Genomic DNA, 25369 nt, shown 5'->3' on the forward strand with positions numbered 1-25369 from the left:
CACAAATATAGCACTTTTCATTTTTGGAATGCTTTAGACACATTGAGCCAACTTCATCCCTGGTGTATCCCCAATGTAGACACTATGCTGAGTTACACGCCAGATACTATAAGTACATATCATGATAGAACCCCTACAAGTAATTATCATTATCCCTATTTTACAAATGGGGAAACCGAGGCAGGGAGGTTAAGTGACTTGCTTCCAGTCACAAAGCAGTGGGTGCCAGAGACACTGCTTGAGAGCTCATAGCTCCTAGACCTGTGCTCAGGCCACTGGACTATAGCGCTCTGCACTACTGGCTGTCTACTAAATGACTTTTTCTTGTAGCTTAGTTTACAGCTTGACCAAAAAGGTAATCAGAAGTAAGTGTTCATTAAATGTGCTATGGATTTCACTTCTGCACAACTGAATTAGCCATAAACTTATGCCAATCTCTTTTCACAAGTAGACATAGATCATTTTAATGATTACTCTCAAATGTAATTAAAGCCTGTTAAACATTACCCTCTCCACTGATACAGTATTTATTACATACTCAGAATTGTTCCAAACCAGTCAGTGTTTTTCATAAGAACGACCATACTGGGTCAGCCCAATGGTCCATCTAGCCCAGTATCCTGTTTTCTGACAGTGGCCAATGCCAGATGCTTCAGAGGGAATGAACAGAACAGAACAATTATCAAGTGACCCATCCCCTGTGGTCCAGTCCCAGCATCTGGCCATCAGAGGTTTAGGGACCCCAGAGCATGGGACTGCATCCCTGACCATCTTGGCAAATAGCCATTGATGGACCTATCCTCCATGAACTTATCTAATTCGTTTTTGAACCCAGTTATACTTTTGTCCTTCACAATGTCCCCTGGTAACAAGTTCCCCTGGTTGACTGAGTGTTATCTGAAGAAGTACTTCCTTTAGTCTGAGCTGTGTGACACTCCCAGTTCTCAGGGTCCTAGAGTCCAGGCTCCAGCCCGAGCCCAAATGTCTACACCGCAATTAAACAGCCCCCTAACACAAGCCCCACAAACCCTAGTCACAGGCCAGCCACGGGTTTTTAAGTGCAGTGTAGACATACCCTTATAGGCAGCTCTTAGAATGTCCCTGCATCAGAGAGAATGGCATTTGAGACACCGGGCCATCCGTTAACCAGAGTATTGCAGCTAGGATGCTGGGAATTGAGCGTCATAGACTGATGTTCAGTGTTAACTGAGGGGCAGGCATAAGATTGCAAAGGAATTTGGATCATGCAGTCTCATAATGAGCAAGCAGCTTCTGACTTATTGGCTTTGACACAGCTATGCTGACAGTAGTACCAAACATGGTGACATTAGTATATTGGAATGCTGGTGAACTTTAATGGGAGTTGGATGTGTGCAGGAAGGAGATGGTCCTTGGTGGCTCAAAATAAAAGCTTACAAAATACTGTTCTCTTAGGTGGAGAGATGACTTGGTGGTCTAAGATTTGGAGTTCAAACTGCTAGGGTCAAATTAGACCTGGCTGTAAGGAGGCACAAATCCAAGTCAATGGCATTGTGTCCACTTACATCATAGGTTATAGGCTCCCTGGACTTAGAGGTTTAAATTCCAATACAGTCTATTCATCCCTTCACCTTTCTGAGGAAGATAAATCAGAGCTGGGTGTATGTGCATATGTGCGCCTGGTGAGATGAGCGTATCAAATCTGAGGTGCTGCTGTATGGACATTAAATACCCCATGGCATTTTTAATAGGAGTTAAGGGTTTGCCCTAAGGCCACAACTTCCCCCATTGCTGCTGTTGCGCAATGCTGCAGGTGTTTTTTGTCCTCCAGCCTGGAAATGAGTGCATTATCACTGGGGCTCTGTGTAAAGGTGGAAGGCACTTTGGAACAAAAGGAGCTATATAGATTTAAGATGCAGGGGAAGAATGACTCCTGATGCCCTGAAGCAGCTGTACAAAAGATCTGATCTGTTCTATCAACAGAACATTTAATCTTTGGTTGGTTGTCCCTAAGATGTGGTCACGGATTTGTTTGCTGCCACCCTTTTTCAGAGTATTCTAGACCTGGAGAAGGAAAGATTGCAGCTTCTGTGCAATATCCTAAATACTTATAACCAGCACCTTTCCAGTTTTGGACAAAACTTGGTCGCAGTATGGAGTTCCTAAGATTTTTAGTTTCCTATTTAAATTCCCTGACACTGTTGCAATTCCTGATTCTGAATTGGTGTCCCACCCTCTGCCATTATTTTAGGGTCACACAAAGATTCGCAGTGCCGTCAGCCAGGTGGTTGCTGAAAAGGACATTCAGACTTTACTGGAAGAAATGTCAGTGTCCTCTCCTGAAACCTAATCTATGTTCTTATTAACGGATTATTATGTAAGTACAGCACAAGGAAGGCAGCTTTGCTTATGATCTATTATTCTGTTATTGCCATCTGTTCTTTCTTTCATTCCAAGACCCTGAATGTTAGCATAAAGAAAACTAGATTGAAAATGAGAAGTAAATGTGAAGTGTAAACCCCAAAAGCTGAGCACTTTATTAACGATTCCATTCATAAGCTGGACCCTTTAAGGCCCGATAAAACGTAGCAAGTGATTTTTCAAAATTGTTTCATAAAGGGTTAATCTAATTAACGTAGCTGCAGTTACTTGCAGGAATGAATTAGGAGAACGAAGGTCCCTGGGGACATATATTTAGGGGCCACAAATAAGGATGAGGAATGACGTTTTCACAAGCTAATATACTATGCTCCTGTGCCTGTGTAGCACAATGCGATATCGCAGCACAATGGCAACACCCACCGATGCTGCAATATTATCATTCTCAGTTCAGTGGGATTTAATTGGCATGACAAGCTATGCAAGTTCTGCCAAAGTTTGAAAAAGAGACAACCCCGTAGGTATTTGTCAGGGGTGGTACAGTCCACCCTGGGCATGGCTTCACACTCTGGGGTCTTACTCTATGTCCCTTTGTCACTAGTGCCCATTTCTGATCGGTGATGCTGTCTCTGCCATCTCCTTTCTCCCAGGGTCAGGCAGTTTCCCCTAATTTCTTTTTGATGAGAAGTCATTTATGATTGCTGATCCTTCGTAATGCTGCTGTGTTGGGACAGTGACACCTACGCATCATCATGAAGCGATGCTGCAGGTCAACAGCATGACACAATGAAACGTCTGCTGCTGCTGTTTTTACTGGTATTACGGCAGTGCCAAGCCAAGTGGGGCTCCATTGTGCCATGCTCTGCACAGACATACACCAGGGCTGCCTCTGCCCCCAAGGGGAGGCTTGATGAATTTAATATAATGGCAGGCCAACCCTCCTGGTTAACTTATCCCTAGCTATATGTGTGCATCTCCATGCATAATGAGGAGAATTATCCATACATCACAATGACACTGTTACTGTCATGTATCACATACTTCCCTTGAACTTCATATAGGTGAATTCTGGCAATGCAAGCAACGCAGTTTGCTCTAGCACTTTGCCAGGTAAAGAGTTTGCTACATATGCTGGAAAGCTTAGTCTGTCATGAGAACATTCATTTATTCTGGGGTTGCTATTATGCATATGCAATCTAAACAGAGGGGGAGCAGATCTCAAAATAATAGCCTGCATAATGGCATGGTGAAATACTTGTTTATATATTAAATCCCTGAGCTTCTTCTGCAAAACGTTTGCCAATAAATCCCAAAGGAATTTTGGACATTCCATACTAGTGGGTAGAACAAGAGGAGTCCTCCAGTACTGAGGATCCTGGCCCATGTTAAGGCTAAGAAGATGCCATAAGTCGGCAGCTGAAAACTGCTGCCTATTGTGCCCTACCCATTGCCTCCTGAGGATATTTTGCAACACTTGCTCTAATAATTATCTATGCTACAGGTGAGGCAACGGGATTACCCAAGGAAGGATCATAGATCCCAGAGGCAGAGATCCTCTGCTTCTGGGTTCAGCCAGTCAGCTGGCCCATCCTCCCCCGGCATCCAGCAAGAGCCCATTTTAACTTCTGTGTCCAGAGCAGTGATCCAGTTGTGACCTCTCCAGTTCTGTCCCTCCTATTCAGGGACAGGCTAGCTCATTTTTAGTGGTTGGGACTCGATTACCATGGACAATAGAATCCTAAGCACCATTATATCAGGTTATGGTATCCAGCTTCTCTCCATCTTTTCTCCCCACTCTCCTACCCCATCCCTCTTCAGGGACCCCTTTCACGAGACATCGCTCCTCAAGCAAGTTCAGTCCCTACTAGCTCTAGGAGCTGTAGAGGAAGTTCTCCTGCTGCATCAGAGTCAGGGATTCTGCTCCTGGTATTTTCAGGTTCCCAATCCCAAGAGGGGGTGTGAAACCTATTCTCAACCTTTGCAACCTCAACAAATACATCAGATACACAAGATTCCGGATGGTCGCTCTAGCAACTATCCTCCCTGTGTTAAATCCCAATGGCTGGTTTGCTGCCCTGGAGCTTCTGGACATTCATTTTCATGTAGCAATTCTCCCAAGCCACAGGAGGTGTTTTCAGTTTGTTGTGGTGGACCAGCACTATCAGTACACCATGCTCCCCTTTGGTCTGTCTTCGGCTCCTCGGGTTTTTTACCAAATGCATGACTGTGGTAGCAGTGTACCTCAGAAAGAAGGGACTTCATATCTTCTCATATCTGGATGATGTGTAGCTGAGAGGCAAGTCCAGAGAAGTCCTCTCTCATGTTCGTGCTCATGTCGTCTCTCGTGCTACGCTTACTCAATCATCTGGGCCTCATCCTGAACAGCAGGAAGTCGACATTTGTCCCAACTCAGAGTAGAGTGCATTGAGGCCCTGATAGACTCTGTGATTTTGACAGCATTTCTGCCGACTGACTGATTCACCACCTTTGTCTGGAGCTCCAGTCTCAGCCCTCGACCACATCCCGAGTATGCTTGAAGTTGTTAGTACATAAATCTGCCTGCACACAAGTAGTCCAATTTTCCAAGCTGTGTCTACATCCTCTTCAGATGTGGCTGAACTCAGTCTATTGTCTGAATTGCCATCCTTTGGAAAGTCTGGTCCGACTTCCCCTGCTGATCTTGGATTCCTTATGACAGTGGACAGTGCAGGTCTGACGCCAAGCATCATACAGTCCATTTTTTAATGATGAGGCATCCCAATGATTGACCTATTTGCCACCAGAGACCACAAGAAATGCTGGATGTTTTGCTCCCCTGGGGAGCCTCAATCCAGGGCTCCCTGACTGAAGCTTTTCACTTAAGTTGGGAATTGGCACTTCTGTATGGGTTTCTTCCTTTTCCAATCATTCCGCAGGTCATTCTCAAGCTGAAATTGGACCAGGCCAAACTCATTCTCATTACCCCAGGCTGGCTGAGGCAATGCTGGTTCTCTGACCTCCTTGTGTTATCAATCTGACCTCCCTCATATCTTCCTCTTCATCCTGACCTCCTGACTCAGCATGATGGTCAAGTTTTGCATCCGACACTCAGCTCCCTGCATCTCAGTGTGGATGCTGCATGATTAAATGAAGAGGAGGAACAATGTTTGGAGGCAGTATGACAAGTCCTGCTCAGTAGCAGGAAACCCTCCACTAGCGTGACCTATTTGGTCAAGTGGAAGTGGTTCTCAGTATGGTCATTGTCCCAGGGAGTTCAGCCTAGGCCTGCTTGTATCCAGGACATCTTGGAGAATCTGTTACACCTTCAGTCTTCTGGTTTCACACTAAGTTCATTGAGAGTGCAATTTTGGCATTTTATCCACTCAGCCGAGGGAAGCTGGTGTTCTTGAATGCCATGGTAGCAACATTCTTTTCTCTACCCACCAGTGAAAGAACTGGTTCCTTTGTGGGACCTTGTGCCACCCTGATATGGCCAGGGGAGGAGCTAAGGCCACGAGATAAGGACACCACTCCTCCGGGTACTGCTAGGCAAAGTTCTCCAGCTGCAGTGAACTGGGCGCGTACACTCCTACATGGAATATATGTCTGCATCACATCTCAAAGAACAACTGTTACAGTAAGTAACCATGTTTTAGTCCTCACAGATGGACTTCTGAATCTATGCTGACCCCACCAACTTGAAGGATTGAGGCCTTAGTTAGCCCTCTTTGGATATTCTTGAAAATGTTCTGCTGTGCTTCCTTGCTATAAAACTTGGTTTTCACACATAAGATATTTCAGGGGAAATTCTGGTAAGTGATTGTCAGGAAATAAAATCAAGCATCCAGAACTGATTGATCACTATAGAGACTCTCACAGACACAGTACCAAGGCAAACTCATTGCCATCAACATTTGGCTACTTCAGATTAGTTATCTTGTTATATCATAAACCTGCAAGTTTGTAAACAAAGCATTTCAGTTAACCCTGCATCTTTCTTATACCTAATCTACTGGGTCAACCCCCTCAGCAAACTAAAGTTTCTGTGGATGGCAATCTCCTAACATCAAGTATTACTGAGACCTCCTTCTTTGTTCTGAACTTGCGCTTGTTTCTCTTCATAAAATTCAATCCCAGCATCTCCAGTGAAGGTTTTAATAGGGGTCTTATTTCTACAGTGTGATGTTTCCTGTGTCATCTGCACATCTAAATGTTTTCTCATAGACTCATAGACTTTAAGGTCAGAAGGGACCATTATGATCATCTAGTCTGACCTCCTGCACAACGCAGGCTACAGAATCTCACCCACCCAAATCCCTAACCTATGCCTGAGTTATTGAAGTCCTCAAATCGTGGTTTAAAGACCTAAAGAAGGAAGATTTTACAAATGGAATGGATAAAGTAAGATGAAAAGCTTCAATCAAAGCAAAAGTGCTGTGACTGCAGAAGGATCTTGTAGTAGGTCCTAGCCGGGGCTCGACCCTTCCGGACAGGAGGGGAGCCACACCGACTCACTTCTGTGGGAACAAGTAGTCAGTTAGTCCCGAAACTCCGGCTCTTTGGTGCAGAGTCGGAGCAACCACAGTCAAAGCTCAAGAGCCCAGGCCCTGGATCAGGGCGGGGCAAACACAGTTAGCTCAGGCCCTTGCTTGCAGGGGCTGAGCGGGCAACTAGTTCACCGCCCGGGCCCTGTATCAGGGCGGGGCAAACACAGTTAGCTCAGGCCCTTGTTGCAGGGGCTGAGCGAGCAAACAGTTCAAAGCCCAGGCCCTGGGTCAGGGCGGGGCAAACACAGTTAGGCTCAGGTCCTTGTTTGCAGGGAGCTGAGCCAGCAAGCAGTTCAGAGCCCAGGCCCTGGATCGGGGGGGGGCAAACACAGGTAGGCTCAGGCCCTTGTTGCAGGGGCTGAGCGAGCAGATAGTTCAGAGCCCAGGCCCTGGATCAGGGCGGGGCAAACACAGTTAGGCTCAGGTCCTTGTTGCAGGGGTTGAGCGAGCAGATAGTTCAGAGCCCAGGCCCTGGATCAGGGCGGGGCAAACACAGGTAAGCTCAGGCCCTTGTTGGCAGGGGCTGAGCGAGCAAGCAGTTCAGAGCCCAGGCCCTGGATCAGGGCGGGCAAACACAGGTAAGCTCAGGCCCTTGTTGGCAGGGGCTGAGCGAGCAAATAGTTCAAAGCCCAGGCCCTGGATCAGGGCGGGCAAACACAGTTAGGCTCAGGCCCTTGTTGCAGGGACTGAGCGAGCAAATAGTTCAAAGCCCAGGCTTCTGTAGCCGAGCGTTGGGTGAGGGGGAAGCCTGCCACCCGTGCGGAGGGTGGCAGGGGGGAACGCAGGCCCACCCACTCCACTGCGTTCCAGCCCGGGGCCCTAACAGCGGTTGCTGTCGCTGCTGGTCAGTGGGGTATCCAGACCGCAACACACTGACATAGGCTCACACTCAGTTGCAGCCGGACCGGGGTCGGCTACCCCCGGGCTACTTCCGTGATCCCCCTCACAGCCTACCTCGGTCGTTGCGCCGGGATCGGGCCAGTCCACCTGCATGGGTTCCTCTCTGCCCGGGCTCGGCGGCAAGTCTGGTAGCTCTGCCGGGAAGTCCGGCCAATGGTCCTCAGGCGGCTCCTCTGGATAGCAGCAGGGGCGAAGGGGTTCGGGTCCAGTCTCACCCTCAGGGTTAGTGGGGTTCGGTTCCCAGGGGTTCTCCCAGTAGCGGGCGTGAACGGGCTCCGGCGGCTCCTCCTCGTAGCGGGCCCGGGGTAGCTCAGGCCAGCTAGGGTCTTCGACGGTCTCCTGGCCGGGAGCTCCCGGCCGCACGTCTGTTCCCTGTGGTGGCTGGCCGCTGACTGAGCTCTGGCGGCCGGCCTTTATACTTCCTGTCCCGCCCCTTGACTTCCGGGGGGCGGGGACAGGGGGTGGTGGTCCCACCCACTCTGGTGCCGGCACGTGGGCTCCCTCTTCCGGACAGGAGGGGAGCCACACCGACTCACTACAGATCTAAACAAGGCAGCACAGGAAAAAGAAGGTTCTTGTCTGTTGCTATTGCACTGAATGTCTTAATGGATTGTATTAAATTATGGGCCCCGTCACAGTGCCTTATGTGGGGGAATTGCATGTGGTAAATGAGAATCCTCTAGGCACACTTTGGGTGTAACACAGAGAGATTGTCATTTTTTATTCCAAAACATAAATAGTATGCAAGTGAAAGTGAACAAAAACACAGGACAAGAAGAGACTATGTCACTGCAATCTTAACTTTGGAGCCACTAGTTCATCTTTATATTAGGTACAAAAAAAAAACCCTTTAAAAGTTTCATGCCACTATTGCACCCCCTCATCTTAGGCTGTCTGGGGGTTGAATTGGTTCCAGCACAAATTAAAGTAACCAATGACAGGTTTCAGAGTAACAGCCGTGTTAGTCTGTATCTGCAAAAAGAAGAACAGGAGTACTTGTGGCACCTTAGAGACTAACAAATTTATTAGAGCATAAGCTTTCGTGGACTACAGCCCAATCTCCAAAAGGACTACAGTACTTTTTTTAAAGTAACCAAAGGTCTGCTCTAAAGTTGCAGACAGCTGCCATGGCCCCAAATTCCCTTTTGGGCAGTCAGGGATCACTGGAGCACACCAGTATTCCAGCCATCTCCCCTTTCCATTGGGAACATTCTACACACTGAATGCTGCCTGGACTCCCTGACCAAACTTACCAAGCTGAGCCGAGGCTGGTCCTACCAACAGCCCCAGTTCTGGGAACAATAGCACATAGCTACATCTGAGACCATTTAGAAAAGGACAACAAAAATAGCAAATGGCTAGACTGACTGACTTGAAAGAAAAGATCAAAAGTTAGAGTATACAGTGTGGCTACAGGATTATTGGGGTTGGTAGAGAATAAGTCTTCGAGTAACAGAAAAGTTTACATGTGAAGGAGGGAGAAAATATTGAGAGTGGAACACAATGGTGTATAAATGGGAGTAATAGGATGAGATTAAGGAATGAGAAATTTTAGGGTGAATATGACAGTAACAGGGTAAAGTATTAGCCAGTGTGGACTAGATGACCCAAGAAGTCCTTCACACACCTCTCAGTTTCTTTGATACTTTTCAGGTCTGGAGCGGATGCTTAAAACATACATAGACACCCCCCGATTTTCAGACACTGCTGTGCTCCTGGAGCAGGTACATTCTTATTTTAAATGTAGCATTTTTAATGACTGCAGCATTTCATTTTGAGAACCTGGCTATGTCTAGGTTTGACTCAATGCTAATTTAGGCTCCAGTTTTAGTGATAAATTCTTGACAGAACCAACTGGTGCCATTTAGTGTAAGAGTACCAGAGTCCAAGAATTAGCGATCTGAATAATGAGTATCCGGAATTAAAGCCAATGTTTCACAGATGAATGAAATAGGAGAGAAAGGAAGAGGAAAGACACTTTTTTAATGTCTCAGAGTAAGACTAAAAATGTAAAACCAATTGAGAGGGTGATTTCTTTCTTAGAAAAAAACTGCCTTTGCTATTTTCATCAAGATACCTTGTAATATTAGGTCTCTGTTAATATTTACTGTAATCACTTGCCTGCAGACAAGCCCAAAAACAAGCCTTTTGCGAGCAAACATCTGCAAACTATCCACAGTACTAGCAGAACTAGAGCAGAGGCCTAAGCCCAGACATCCCTGGAGCGACTGTATCTCCAGCTGGAAAGAGAAGGTAAAGCAGTTAATCTAATCAGTGTCATGACCACTTTTCTACTACTTTGCCTAGGATGTACTTTAACCCTTCTACTTGTTCTATGCTTGGTACAGCAGAAGTTGAGATGTACTATCTGTTATCATTCTCAATAAAAGACTATTCCATTTTCCTTTCTATATCACTGACTTGATGTAGCGCAGATTATTAACAATAATGCTCTGGGCTTGCCCTTGCCAGTAGAGCTAGCCAAAGTGTTTCTGATTTTATCTGAGCCAGCTAAAATATTTATTAGTAATACTGAAGCACCAAGGCTTCAATCCCTCAGTCTGACCCAGGCATTGCAGACAGACAATACATCTGGGGTGAAAGGGGCTCTGTACAGGCATAGAAATCCACCACCACAGATCAAATGCCAGGGGCAGGCCTAATGGGGGTCTTCCTGTGGGCTTCTGTGTTAGAAACATTAGAAGCTTTTAGCTAAATGTTAGAACTCAGACTAGTACAGTGGCAGAAACCACAGAACGCTATGGGGTTACAAATAACTCAATCTATTCCTAAAATGTTTCCTGTGTTTATGAAAATCTCTAAAGAAACTGAAAAAAACCTCTCAAGATTGGGCACAAAAGGCTATAAGAACACAAGAACGGCCATACCAGGTCACACCAAAGGTCCATCTAGCCCGGTATCCTGTCTACCGACAGTGGCCAATGCCAGGTGCCCCAGAGGGAGTGAACCTAACAGGCAATGATCAAGTGATCTCTCTCCTCCCATCCATCTCCATCCTCTGACAAACAGAGGCTAGGGACACCATTCCTTACCCATCCTGGCTAATAGCCATTAATGGACTTAACCACCGTGAATTTATCCAGTTCTCTTTTAAACGCTGTTATAGTCCTAGCCTTCACAACCTCCTCAGGTAAGGAGTTCCACAAGTTGACTGTGCACTGCGTGAAGAACTTCCTTGTATTTGTTTTAAAGGTGATAAATAATAAGAAAGTGCTCTCATTATTTCCTTAATATTTATTTTTTAAATATCACCAACAGGACTGTGCACATAGTTCTGTCCTCATCTCTCGCCGTATTAAAATGAAACCATTTGAGCGCACCTAGAGCAGAGGGGCTGCCAGTTGGCCAGTGAATAACTCAAGCTTTCTGCCAGGTAACTCCACACTTGATTCTTGGGTCAGCACATAGGATCCTAGTACTCCACTGCCAAATGGGATTAAATCATCACCATTCTGATTTGATAGCACTTTACATTCACTTTGCACAGGTGTAAGTGACTAGAAAAGTGTAAGCAGTAAAAGGCCTTATACTCTTGGATGCAAATGAAGCACAGGATATGCATTCAGAACTGGTACTTTCAGCTGAAGCACTGTGGTGAATGGCATATCACAAATGACAGTGTCCATATCACCAAACTCCTCCAATACTCCATTTTTGTGTACTCAAGTGACATTGGTAGCTAAGTTAACATGCATTTTAAATGGGCAAAGTGGCTTAAATTTTTTAAAAACCATTACATTTTCTTATGCATATTACTGATAACAGTTTAGGACCTGAAGCTACCAACACTTACCACTGTGCATAATAACACTTACTAAAAGAGTAGTTCTACTGAATGGATCATCCCTCCCACAGCAAAACATAGAGGAAAACTCTGCAGGGAATCCTCGCAGAATTCCTACCCACGTCATTCTATTGGCATTGGATGGGATGTGTCCCCTATGGAGTAGTCAGTAGGTCCAGTCCAGAAACCTCACAATCCCAGGGGTTCCTTGCAGAGGCCATATGTTTCCATTGCAGTCGTGCCCTTTGCAGGAGTTTGGGTGGGTGGAAGCGGGGGGCAAGTATAATGCTGTGGAAGACATTGAGTTCCCCTTGTGTAGGAGAGACAGATGTGAATGTCAGGACATGATCCCTTTTCCCCATGTGCTAAGAACGGCACTGTTTGCAGGATGAGGCCCTTAGCTTTTAAAAACAAAGATTTTGCAAATTTAATTTAACTTTTCAGCATTTATGCTGTTAGCTTAAATTACACAGGTTGCTCAACATGGACAGTGAAAATACAGCTTCACTGTCTGCTTCTCATACACTGTCATAATGCTGCAATAGTTAATTTAAAAAATTACCAGTGTGTATGTGTAAATTGACATAAAAAGTCAATTCACCTTATTTAAGTCAGTAAACATTTCCACTGATTTAGTTTTGTAAAACACTTTTTAAAGAGATCTGAATTCAGGACCTAAACCAACCAACACAATGTCTCTTTTAATGATCTGTGTTAAAACAATTGGTATGTGCCAAATGGAATCACTGCCCAATTAAGTTTTCTGGAAACTGTATTACTGATAAATTATGCTAAAGATAATATATGTGTGTGGCTCTAACCATAGGCAACTTGTAGTCCTTTATTATAGTAATGCCAAATTCTTAGCCACAGACATATCAGTACAGGGCTAGCCTTTGGTCATGCTAGTGTCCTACAATAATCCAAAAAAGCTTGCCATGGTGGTTCAGAAATTCCAGTCTTCCGCCCGAGGAGTCTTCTAGAAGTCAGAGGGCAGTATGGGAAAAGGAGAGGGATGGAGGAACCTCCTCTCTAGGCCCAATGCATTCTGTTCACCTTGTTAGAGGGTTCACAGTTCTGTGGGGTCCCACAATAGTTTGAACCTAATCCATCAAGATTGATTAGGAGTCTGATCAGAGCCTCATTTGGGTTTCACTTACCTGGACACCAGACACTCCACAACCTAATCTCGCTTTACCTGAGATAACTGAAATAGTTCTTAGAGTTTTCTCTCAGCTGTAACCATGTTCCAAAAATTAGGTTTGTGCCTTTCCACTATCAAAACGCATATATAGTTGCCACATGCATAAATGTAATGACATGCTGGTTATTAAGGGCCAGATTTTTAAGAGGTATGGAGGTACCTAATAATGCAGACAGGCCCTCAGTTGAATATTCAGAAGTGCCTAGACACCTATAACAAATTGAAATCAATAGGAAAATCCCACTCGGTGCCTGTCTGCATGTGTAAGCACCTAAATACCTTTAGCCATAAGGCTATAAAAATGAACTTTAAGAAACACTATTTATTATTATACAAGACATGTTTATTTCATCCTGCTTTACTTGTGCTGTTATTGATTGTATTCCAATGACTTTTACACAACCAGGGGACAACAATCCTGCAAATGGTACCTGCAAGGCTTTGTATGACTACCAAGCTAAAAGGGATGATGAGCTAAGTTTGCAAAAAGGTAATTAACATCTTCCTGTTTTTTCAAAATCCTATTTCAGCTGAAATGCTAGCTTGAGGAATGAGACTGAGTGCAGTGGAGAATAGGGCCCTGTGATATAATAGTGTAGTAAGTGTGGTTTGTCATCCAATTTTAATTCCATCTTAACCTAGCCAACAGAGACATTTAAACTTAATTAGACTGTGCTACAAAGGAGGCAGGGGAAGAGAGAAGTTTTAAACAAGAGTCCATGCAGAAATGGCACAATACACATGTATAAATCCAGTTGAATTAATACAAATACATTCTCTCAACAGGTGACTTTATTATCATTCACCAGAAGGATGATAATGGATGGTGGTATGGGACCCTAAAGGAGAGAAAAGGTCACTTTCCCACTACGTCTGTAGAAGATAAGTTCCCTACTTCCATAGATGAAACATCCTCAGAAGCATAAGAAAATAACGAAGATCACTGAGGTGCCTAAAGATCATATTTCTTTAAATTGTTCAGTTTGTTGAATAATCAAGGTCTTTTCCTTGCCAAAGTGATACAGATCAGAAGTGAAATCTACCCAGTGTTGCTTGAGTTTGCCTTGACTCTTTTGTTGAACCAAGTGTACTGACTTCTTTCTCTCCACTGATGTAGCACCGGAGTGTGATGAATGTTTCTATTATTGTAAAAAACAAACTAGTGACTGCTACTGTACTCTTGGGCTAAGTTTCTGAATGAGTAGAAACACCATCTCTCTATTAATGTGGTATCTGGATTCTTTGGGAAGCTTTTAAATACAGGACTCAAATCCTTTGAGGGTAAATTTAGCATAGCCTATTAGATTGCTTTAGCCTTATTTCCTTGAAGATGTTGTGCTGGCTTTCTTCTGAGTTACAAGTGTAGAGATTGGATTTACAGCTAGGTCACAGTTACCTGTGCAGAGACAGTGGACTGAAGAAATATTTGCTCCAATTAAATTGTTTAAATGAGTTACCAAAAATACATCTGGCTGATAAAGATGGACTAAAACATTTCACCATTTTTCTTTATTTAGAAAATGGAATATTAAAAAACATACATAAATATTTCCTTTCACTCCACTGTTCTGTTAATACAAAAGGAAGCGCAGGGAATGCACACAGGAACAGGAAGAGAGGTATGAAGCCAATTTTACATATAGTTGCAGATTACTTATAAGACAAAGCTGTAAAAGCTTTTCTGATGTTGGCAATAAATGCAGCAAAGTTGTTGGTTTCTCTCACTTTTAGCTGGAGTTCTGCTATACAATCCAGAGGAGGAGAGCTGCTTGTCACTAGAAGGAAACAATTAGAAAACAATTTTTATTTCCAAGACAAGTGAAGCATGCTGTGATACTTCCTAGTCTCAAGTATTCTTCCCCCGAAAACAAGACTGAGTCAATTATTTCACAATGTTTGACTTGAATTTTTCATGTAATGAGTCGGGTAAACAGCTATATGCCAGCTCTGAGATGCATTTTAGTTCATTATATTAAAGGGTCTCTTACCCTTTCACTGCTTTTAGTGTCTTAGTAATCTAACCATTTTCTGTAGCTTTGCATGTGCTCCATTTGTCTATTTTAAGCCTAAAAATCCATGGACTGATTTCAGACAAGGAGAAAACGGGGCCTTGTCTGAAGGCACATAATATTATTCTGTCACACCCAGACCTTCCCCTGGTGTCATTGCTGTTACTGCTACTCGAGTTATTGTCACAACAATGCCTACCCTGACTCAAAAGTGCGGCATATTCTGACCACTAGTTCCTGCTGAGCTTCATCAATTTTCAGACAAGTTGGGTGGTGGGGGAAGAGAGAAAGATTAAGACACCCTGGGGATTAGAGTATAGTTTCTACCCGAAATAGTAAAAATAGAGGTCCCTCATCATTGCTATCTGCTGCATTAGTTTCAGAGGAATAATGGAGGAATAATAGGGTTTCTATTGTGAAAATTAGGTTCAAGAAATTCCAGTAGTAAGAGAGCAGTAAGTTGAAAAGCAACTCCTAAAAGCTGTATTTCCTTAGTGCGTTTGGGTTATGGTGGAAGGAAAGGATCGTTAATACTGTCTGAATTTGAGCGGTACATGGAAACGCTCAGAGGGGCATGAGTGACTTCCCTATATTTAATGTGTCTCTCCCATTTAATGCACAAATTTTGATTTGTTAGCAGTAGGAAATAAAGTTGTGGTATTGGTTAATGGGCTCCCAAAGTACAGATTGGGAGCTGCCTCTAAGGTGGAAAAAACTGAGATGGTCACTCACACTCCTTAATGCTTCACTCACTTCTCTTTTCTCAGCTTTTCCCCCTAGCCATTTTTTTTTTTTTTTTTTTTGCTTAATATCTCAAGGGCCAGCACTTTATACACACAAAGGTGGGAGAGGAAAACAGTTGTGAATTTATCTTATCATTAAAAGAACATTAAAGTTACAAAGAGAAGCATTCAAAAGTTAGGAAATGCCAGAATTAAGGTTGCTTTTGCAACCTTAATTGAGCCCTCTTGTGCATCAGCATGGCGATTTAATTACATGAGCACATCCTACTTTTTCTTCTGAAATCCTATTTGTTTAAAGTGATGTGATGTTTTCCAGATGGGTACCTAGGCCAAATTCATTGATGCCAGGGGGTTTGCATAGAAGTTAGAAGGCCAATTTCTGTTCTCTATTTTCTAATAAAACAGTTCTAACGCTTAGAAAACTGGCCAGTCTAAGGTTTTTGGAGAAGGTTTTATGGGCACTGTCGGAAGGGTTTCTAGCACCTCGAAGTCAGGTCCAGGTCCAGGTCCAGATTCTAAATTGGAAACAGTTCTTATTAGCCCTGGCTAGCCCTCTTTTTGTACTTTGCTACCGTCTGCTGCCAGTTCCCAACTACTCTTACACTAGGAACCGGCGGGGCCAACGGCTGATAAAGAGCTCAAAGTGTGGTCTGTTTCAGAAAGACACCGCAGTGGCTGGGAGGAGACTGCCAAGGGACGGCTGCCATTACAGTGCTTGTTGGGACAGACCTTCATCTGAAGCATTCTAAAGACTGAACTGTTCGGTATGGAACTTGCTGCCCCTCTGTGTGTGTGCACGTGCACCTCTCATATGAGATTGGTTCAAAAACCACTTAAATAAAATACACATTTAATATCTACACATACCTTCATAGTCTCCCTGTTCGTTTATAGAGAGAGTAAACGTGTATGGCTTGTCAGGATCTTTGTGGTCAATACATCGAAATATAAACTGCAACTGTTCATCTAAAGCAAAAGCAGAAATAGAATTCAACAAAACCACTAACTTCACATAGGATACTCAATGGCATCCACATCCAGCTAAATTTCAGTTAGTAAAAGATATTCTTGAGCTGTCAAGTATAATAAGCCTAGACTTCTCCTCTTTTTGTAAAAAGGGAAACCCACCTTTTGGGCTTAAACTATTTGAGTATCCCCTTAAACTACTTGACAGTTGAGTATAGGTCCAATGGAATGCCCAAAATAAAATTAATGGTGGATCTTTTATTACATTTATATAGTCCAAAATCTTTATTTGGACCAAACTTTAAAGATTTTAATCATTATAAATTGAGATTAGTTTATCTGAAACGTTTATAACTATTTGTCTTATTTCGCCTCTATCCAGTCAGAAGCGTTCCTACAGCAGTAGCAGACATTTTTATTGCTTTGTAGCCATAGAGAACAGCCAGAAGAAAGGATTTCTATTGCTTTGCAGCAAACAAATCAGCAACACACTGTTCAGATTGACTATTTAGATAAGTCCCACTCATAACCATGTAAATACTACAGTAAGTTTTTTCCTATGTGCAAGCACAATTTAAAAAAAATCTACCCCATTTGTCTAGTGTGTGAGGATGATGGTGTTTTGCCAAAAACTTGTCAGGGGTATGACTAGGGTAAGTAATTGAACATGTGTGTACTTGGAAACTTACCATGAATTCTGCGTATTTCTAGCCCAAGCCGCTCTTCAAACAGTTCTTTAGACTTACTCAATCTTTCCAGCCTCTCTTTGGTGGCCTTGTTTTTAGTAGATATAACTAAAATTGTCAAAGCAAGAGTAAAGCATTTGTAAACAAATTTTAGAACACTGGAAAATCTTGCAGAATAAGTCTGTTAAAAGCAAGTGTCTTTTCTTTGTTAAATCTCTCTGGTCATGACAACTACCCCATTTCTATTCATTTAAATCTGAGTACCACTAATTAGCCCCACGCTAGAGTGTGTAAATATTTGGCTAATATTATGAATGCTATTTTAAGAATCAAATAACTGCTTTAAAGTATACTTTGCCTTTCAAAGCATTGTTCATGTAGTTACCAGTTATGAAAATATATCTTGTTAGAATGAGGAGTTACAGGATTTTAGTTTTTTTATTCAGTGCTCCACTGATAAGTGAACATTTATATACAACTATTCAAACTAAGCACCACGTTATCTCTACATCCTAAGCCACTATTGTCTATATTGTACAAGCATTATAGTATCGACATGCTAACTACAAAGATTTGCACAACTACAGTGCTGGAAACACCTACTGCAAAGCCACCAGTATACTCTTTAGAAGACTTCACATTCTAAAAGTCTTGGAGTGTTTTCATGTTCATTCAATTTTACAACTTACTTTCCTTTTTTCTGGACAACTCTTCCTTGAGCTCTTGGATGCGATCAATAAAGTCTCTCTTTTGTTCTTCTTCATGCTTTATTTTGGAATTAATTTCAGTTAAGTTCTCTTGCTTTTCTTCAATGCATATGTTCTGCTGGAGGATCTCTATGAGGAAGAGAAAAAACTTGAATATTTACAGTTGGACTTAGTTAAATAAGTCCCTGATTCTGCACACACTTTTGTACATATACATAGCTTTATGCACAGATGGTTTCCTCAAAATCTAAGATTACTCATGTGAGTAAAGTTACACTTAGGTGCTACAAAAACACGTGTGTAAGTTATTTCACCGAGACAGAGAAGTCAGCATTCTTGTTTGTATGAGGCAGCCCTTCTACTACAAGCATCAAGTACAAACAAACGGTTTACGTGCTTAGAAGGAAAGCACAGAATAATCTCTAAAGGCCCTCTGGCATCTCCTGGCTATTCAAAAGTGCAACTTGGCTTGTTTTCGGTGACAGAACTGCACAGCTTTTGAGTTCCTGTCACTTTAAAAGGGTGCAAAGATCCAATCATTATACATTTTGTGTCAAGAGATCTATCTGTAACAGTAGACTACCTATAGCTAGTTACATTGTGATTTTTTTATCCCTAACTTTTAACAATGACTTGCAAAGCTAAAATGAGTGAGTTAATCCTAGATTTACAAGCTGACTTTGCCCACTAATCAGGATGTGGGAGACAGTTAGACCAGAAATAAGTTATTAGCCGTGCAAAACTGTACTCTGTTGCACAAGTAAACTTTGACAGATAAGTAATTTTTTGTTTTCTTATTACAGTAAACTGACTTTGTAACACAACTAGTATGTTTTCTTGAGCTTTGCAAGGCTCTCCTTTATTCATTTCTTATTAAGTGGCAACAACTTACTCAGTGCTATACAAGACAGATCGTTTTAACTAGATTTTGGAATTTCTGGGTTTGAAGAACATATCACCTATTCTGTTAATGAAAACATTTTGACCAGAAATCCTGGTCTAATATTATCTTCATTTTGGCTTTGCAGTTCACTTTGAACTGAACCATTTTAAGATGAAATGTTTTGTTCTGACAGAACACATTAGTTCATTTTAGAAGTAATAAATACAAGCCGATACCATACCATTTCTGTATTCCTGAATTTTGTCAATCATTAGATCCCCTTCTTTTAACTTCTTGGACCACTTCTCTGTAATAAAGAGATTTATTTAAATCAACTGAAGACAGAGTTAAAAATAAATTAGCTATGTAAACTCATGAATATTGTACCTGAGAGTGCTTTTATGGACTCCTTGCATGATTCTCTTAGTCCCAAAGTCTGATTGACGTGTTCACTACCACAAATGCTTTTGAATTTCGTCCAAAATTCTTTGATCTCTTTTTCAAAAAGGATCAGTTCATCTTCTGTTTTTATCTGGGACATAGTGCTGCAGCAAACATAAAAGCACAACACAATCACACAAGACAATCTGAGCTGTTATAGATTAATAACGAGATGTATTCTCCCCAATACTGATTGCTATTGAAACTTTAAGTCTGTTCTTCTTGTATGTTTTTGAAAGCTCTATCAGTGACTTTTAAGCAACAGTTATGTTACAGCATTCAACAGAATTTACTACTTACTTGTATTGGCCATATTACAAGTGATGTGCTGTTTAGATCAGTTTACTCTATTCAGCACATGATTATGAATTCAAATAGCTCTAAAACTGTCTAACTAAAACCAAAGATGCAACATCATGTTTACTTCCTGTTTCAATGTTTTATCATACACGTATAGAGCAGAATAGAAGATATACTGAGGTGTGACATCATATTACTGTGCATGTAGTTTTTCCCCCAAAACTCCAAATACTGTATTCTACTCAAGTAAAGAAGGGAAACTGCACCTGCTGGCTCATTTTGAACTGAACTAAACATATTTTAGACAGGGGGTAAAAGTTGTCTGTGGAAAAAAGCAAAACATTTTCCCCTTCCAGAATGAGAATCAGATTATTAAATACTATCCGGTAGGAAGACTTAACTATGGTCTAAATGTAGAGAATGTTTTGAAATGGCTGCTACATATTGGACTGGTAACAATCATGGGAGTAGAGAGAATTCCTACAAGTTTTTTATCTGGGTAGCGTACTGTAATCCTAAAATAAACATTTGAGACAAGTTTTCACATGGCTTCAAGTTGCTGTTACTTTATACTCACCTTCTCCCCAGGCCCATCCAGGAGTAAGCAGGGGCGGCTCTATGTATTTTGCCGCCCCAAGCACGGCAGTCAGGCAGCCTTCGGCAGCATGCCTGCGGGAGGTCCGCTGGTAATGCGGATTCGGCAGCATGCCCGCAGGAAGTCCGCCGGTCCCGCGCCTTCGGTGTCTCCGCCGCCAAAGCCGAAGGCTCCCTGACTGCCGCCCCCCCATGGCTTGCAGCCCCAGGCACGCACTTGCTGCGCTGGTGCCTGGAGCCGCCACTGGGAGTAAGTCCTTATTATGGACTGTGTAATTTTCCCCTTTAAAAAAGATCTATTTACATTTGAAGCATCTATTAAACACAATAGTGTACCAAAAAATATTGCACTGACATAATTATGCATTATTGTAAATATTAATACATGCATTATACTAATAATGCTGGACACATAATTAAACAGATTTTGTTTAGCCTGAAAGAACAATGGTTACTTTACTAATACCTTCATCCTGCAGACTTAGGTATTTAATGCCATGCACTGTGTGTTGTCCCAGTGACTTCACTGAAAGTCAACACAGTGCAGAAGTCTTTGCTGAATAAACGTTTTATTCCTGCCTGGACTGCACTGAAAAGACAACATAGCTTACTCTCCTGGAGCTGTATCACACTATTAACGGAAGGGTGACCTAAATCAGGTTGCAGAATCTCTATTGTTGACAATGTACAAGCCAGAGAGAGCCCTGTTTGACTTTCAGATTCCAGGCTGACTTTGCAGGTTAAGGTGAAACCCCATAATACCACCTTTAATTTTTCAGCCTAAAACCACGTTTCCTGGCTGATGCTTTGCACCATAAGGGTGCTCCGCTACTATTCCCTCCTTTGGGTTCTCATAACTGCCAATTTTCTTGGTTTTATGTGCAGCCTTTGATAATGAACTGCCAGGTCATATAGGCATAATATTGTCCAGGTTTAACATGCTGTAGGTCCAACTGCAGCAGTTATAAATGCCAGTGCTACACAACTGGCAGTTACTTTGGGCCAGAGCCTCAAAAGCATTTAGGTGCCTGACTGCCATTGACATCAATGGGAGTTAGGTGCCTAGATGCCTTTGAGGAGCTGGGCCTTTAAGCCTGGTTAGACAGCAAAAAGCAGTAGCACGAGCGCCGAGCTTGATGGGGGAGGGGGGGTTTCTAGCCGATTCTGCTGCCCCTGAGCTGTGCCCGACGCCGGCACGGAACGGAACGGCTCAGGACGTGCCTGTGTTTACTGCACCCCACCGAGCTAGGTTCAAGGCGGGTCACACCTTCGAGCCCAGGCGGTAATTCAGGGAAAGCACCACCTAGGCTGTCGCCTACGCCCTCTGCCCCCGTCCCGGGCGCTGCGGCCCGGCTTAGCCGCCCAGCGATCGCCCCATGCAGCTCCCCAACACTCACCACCAGCGTTTGAACCGTAACCGTCCTGCCGCCGCCGCCACGGCCGCTCTGATTGGCCCCTCCTGCGCCCAGCAACAGCGCACGCAACCACTGGTCCGTTCCTGGCGCAGCCGGCAAAGAAGCGCCCTCGCTATTGGTGGAGCGGCGCGGCGCATGATGGGAGTTGTAGTCCGTTGTCAAACGGTGAGTGGGAGAGTGACGGCAATCGGGGCGGGGCCACGGACTCAGTTCCTCGCGCCTCCGCCCAGCTGGTTTGCCCCGCCGAGCAGCAGAGAAAAGAGCTGGCTGAGGGCCGAGGCGCTGCTGGCTGGGATGCGGGGTTCGGGCTCTGGGGTCATGGCCAGGCCGGGTTTCTACCGTCCCTGTATAATCAGCGCGTCGCTGGGCCGCTGCAGCTACTTTGTGCACAGCCTCCGCGGGGGGCGCTGGCTGCCCCAGCCCGTCCTCAGCCAGGCTGCCCCCCGGGTGTGCGGCTAGCCGGGAAACAGCCCAAACCAGCCCCGGGGCCCAAGGACCGTGGGGCCACCCGCCCGGCGGCGGGCTGTGCCTGGTGGCGGGCGCTAAATGGCGCCGGGTGCCTTGTTAAGGTTGCGTACGGCCAGCGGCTGCGGGTTTGAAATCCTCGCTGCGTACAGACGGAGCCTGCAAACCCGCTCTGCTCGCAAACGCCCCGTCAAAAGGCAGCTTCTCAGCCAGTCCATCCGCGCACATCCAGAGGGAGCGGGGCCGCTGCCTTGGGGCTTAAGTACCTGCCACAGACAGCGGACCTTTTGCAGCCGCTGTTGTCTGGTTACAGTGACGTGGCTGTCCCAAAAGAATAGATAAAGCAGAAGGTATTTAGTCGTAGCTGGCTCATGCAGTCCTGCACCACCCCTGAATTTCGGTAGCCTTTTTAATCCTAGAGGGAGCACAGCACTCCATAATTGGTTCTCCTTCAGTGCCCTTGAATGAATGTTTCTCCTTTCATGTAACTGGCACTGAGTTTAGGAGAAAATTGCATTTTTTTCTCCTTTCTTCCGTTTTGTATGCAGCAGTGTAAGCCGAGACAAAAAATGATCAATTACAAAAATAGTTCTCTGCAATAGCATAGTTCTTTGGTGGGTTGTTTAGTTACTAGTTCTAAAATTTAGTTGTAGCACAGACTGCTTATTTTTCTTTCCCTGCATTGTCCAGCAACTTGCCAATGTAATGCCTCCAGTTTTTCAGGATCTGTATGCCGTGAATAGGCTACTTGAAGGCCTTGTTGACATACTAATAATAAACGTATATTCTGCTGGTCCATCATTGTCCCAGAGGAGGAGCTGGATCTACATGCATGACTCAGAAAAGAAAAAAGTCCTTTAAAACAGGACTTAAAACAAGATGCTTACCACTTACTCAGTTGAATCTTTCAGACATTAATTAAACAGTCTACCTGTACCACACAATAACAGCAAATGATTATTTATTTCATCACAGCAGTTAATATAGAATGAATACTATTGTCCTGGAACAGGTATGGAGAAGGTTCTCTTACTTTCTAACATTATGCCTTGTGTTCACTGTACATTGGGCAGGAGGTTAACACGTTTGATTCTTATCTTACTATTATTTCAAGTGAGGATCACTCATACACACGTACTTTGAAAATCTTAAATGAATTTTATTTTAAAATATTTTGGATATGTACTACAAAATGTCATATTTTACATTAAGCAATCATTTCTGTGTTTTTTTTCATTTAATTTCTCTTAAAGTGGCAGAACTGACTAAGTGACCTGTAAATGACTGAGAAGTTTTTATATCTGAAATAAAATTTTAAAGGATCAAACTAATTGCATGGCTAGTCTCAGCTGAAAAAACATGGTGTCGGTCTAATGGCTGTGTAGGTTCTGATACAGAGTCCATAACTGTGGTATCTAACTATCTACCCAATGATTTTTGAACATTATAACCAGAAATAACTCTCCTTTAAAACAAATTTTTTCCAAATTGCTTTAAGGTTTGTGAGCAGGTAAAAATGTGTATATAATGCAATCCTGGGAGGTATAAACAAGGAAACCTTGAGAAGGAGGTAAGAGGTTATTTTACCTCCATATTTGGTACTGATGCAACCGCTGCTGGAATACTTTGTCCAGTTCTGGTGTCCACAATTCAAAAAGGATGTTGATAAATTGGAGAGGGTTCAGAGAAGAGCTATGAGAATGATTAAAGGATTAGAAACCATGCCTTATAACAATTGAGTTTGAGTCTATCTATTTAGCATAAAAAAGAGAAGGTTAAGGAGTGACTTGATTACAGCCTATAAGTAGCTACATGGGGAACATATTTAATAATTGGCTTTTCAGTCTAGCAGAGAAAGGTATAGCAATACCATAGCTGGACAATGAAACTAGAAAATTCAGACTGGAGCTAAGGTGTACATTTTTAACTGTGAGAGTAATAAAACATTGGAACAATTTACCATCTGTATAATCCCATCACTAGCAATTTTAAAATCAAGATTGGATGGTTTGTTTGTTTTTTAAAGATATGCTCTAGGAATTATTTTGGAGAAAGTTCTGTGGCTTGTGTTGTACAGCAGGTCAGACTAGATGATCACCTTCTGTCTTTGGAATCTATAAGCAAAGAAACTGTTTACTTATTGTATTATTTCAGTGACTCTCAGAACCTAGGCCTGCTCGTGCAGGCAGTAAGAAAAACATTTTTTTTTCTTGTAAACTGAGCACATTTGTTGTTCCTCAAGAGTTTCCATAATGCCATTTGTACATGAGGATTTTCCATATGTATAATTTTAAATAAGGTCCAGGTAGAAAATAACTGTTGTGGTTAAGATGCAAAACATTTTTTCTCATGTTTCAGTAACTTCTATTGATATATTCATTCTGAAATAATAATGAAAGTGGTACTGTATGTGCATGTGTGTAGGATACCTCTAGTGGAAGTACTGGAGGTATTATCCAGACCCACAGCCTTGTTATTTCTGGGCATTACTGTGACCTCAGGAACCATTTCCATAGTGCTGATCTGCATCATGTTAATAATAGAAATTTTAAAACAGCTTTCCTCTTCATTTTTTTTCTCTTGGGAGTTAAGATAAACAATAGACCAAGCAGAGCACTCACCTCATTGATCTTACAATGTGTGTCTGTTGATTAGAAAAGAGAATGAATTACAGTAATAGTCAATAAAATGTGCAGGTTCTACTTGAAGGACAATTCAGACAGCTCTCAGTGAAAATCTTAACCTAGTATATCTACCCAGTGGATGTATTCCTTCATTCTCTGGTTGTTTTCCTGAAAATCAGAGTAACAGGAACTACACATAAAATATTGTTCATTTAATACTAAATTCTTAATCGTGATTAGAGCAAGGAGTTTATTTGGCTTGGGAGAATGCACTCTTAACACTTTGTCTCCCGTAGTTGGGCTGCAGAAGGTGGGGTACTAGTGAAGCACCCACACAGTTGAGGGCCTCCATGTACCTTCTGCATCATTGCAAAGGTCCACACACTGCTGCTGAATGCATTAGTATTCAGGAGTGAGCATGGTAGAGGCCACCAGACTGACACTGGAATCCAGTGGCCCAAAACCCCTATACAGGCAGGCGCTGAGCAACTGCTACTTCAAGCCCTAGAAGAGCTAGTTAACCTAACAAGCACCTATAAGGCATTCTCTGAATCCATCAATTTCTTGACAAATGCTATTTTGGTTGCTTATAGAAACTTCAGCACAGGCTTACACACCCAATATGTGCCATGTCTTAAATGCGTATATTACATTATCAATTCACAGCTGCTAAAACTCTTCTTCTTTACAAGAAAAATATATCCATTTAGGCCCCCATCCCTCAAACACTTATGTGGGTGCTT

General features: G+C 43.0%; 2 protein-coding genes across 4 annotated transcripts in view; one reads left to right on the forward strand and one right to left on the reverse strand.

Annotated features, from left to right (window-relative positions):
• Positions 1 to 13781, forward strand: part of NOSTRIN (nitric oxide synthase trafficking) — a 30204-nt gene extending 16423 nt beyond the window's left edge. Inside the window, 9 exon segments of the mRNA XM_034786046.1 lie at positions 2032 to 2130; positions 2231 to 2356; positions 3420 to 3468; positions 8326 to 8355; positions 9438 to 9508; positions 9912 to 10037; positions 12850 to 12949; positions 13200 to 13283; positions 13580 to 13781. Of these exon segments, the coding sequence (XP_034641937.1) occupies positions 2032 to 2130; positions 2231 to 2356; positions 3420 to 3468; positions 8326 to 8355; positions 9438 to 9508; positions 9912 to 10037; positions 12850 to 12949; positions 13200 to 13283; positions 13580 to 13719 (825 nt within the window). The 3' untranslated portion in view covers positions 13720 to 13781.
• A 543-nt stretch (positions 13782 to 14324) lies between these two features.
• SPC25 (SPC25 component of NDC80 kinetochore complex) lies at positions 14325 to 21740 on the reverse strand. Of its 3 annotated transcripts, none has more exons than XM_034786439.1 (7): positions 21520 to 21740; positions 19175 to 19332; positions 19029 to 19094; positions 17887 to 18033; positions 17201 to 17305; positions 16413 to 16511; positions 14325 to 14568 (listed from the first exon to the last, which is right to left on the reverse strand). In XM_034786439.1, the coding sequence occupies exons 1-7, from the start codon at positions 21672 to 21674 to the stop codon at positions 14444 to 14446; spliced, it is 855 nt and encodes a 284-aa protein (XP_034642330.1). In that variant the 5' UTR covers positions 21675 to 21740; the 3' UTR covers positions 14325 to 14443. The 3 variants fall into 3 exon arrangements, with proteins under 3 accessions (XP_034642330.1, XP_034642331.1, XP_034642332.1); XM_034786440.1 differs by lacking the exon at positions 21520 to 21740 and adding an exon at positions 20106 to 20199 and having other exon boundaries at positions 14326 to 14568; XM_034786441.1 differs by lacking the exon at positions 21520 to 21740 and adding an exon at positions 20589 to 20986 and having other exon boundaries at positions 14327 to 14568.
• Between the last annotated feature and the right edge of the window lie 3629 nt (positions 21741 to 25369).

Source organism: Trachemys scripta, chromosome 11 (genome assembly GCF_013100865.1).
Source record: "Trachemys scripta elegans isolate TJP31775 chromosome 11, CAS_Tse_1.0, whole genome shotgun sequence".
Lineage (NCBI taxonomy): Eukaryota > Metazoa > Chordata > Testudines > Emydidae > Trachemys > Trachemys scripta.

Bases quoted from the DNA above. Each gene is read 5' to 3' on its own strand.
- SPC25 (XM_034786439.1), bottom strand. From the start codon at position 21,674: ATGCGCCGCGCCGCTCCACCAATAGCGAGGGCGCTTCTTTGCCGGCTG. The intron at 19,333-21,519 runs GTGAGTGTTGGG...TGTTTGCTGCAG, and splicing joins TTACGGTTCAAACGCTGGTG to CACTATGTCCCAGATAAAAA. The intron at 17,306-17,886 runs GTAAGTTGTAAA...TGACAATTTTAG, and splicing joins GTTGTCCAGAAAAAAGGAAA to TTATATCTACTAAAAACAAG.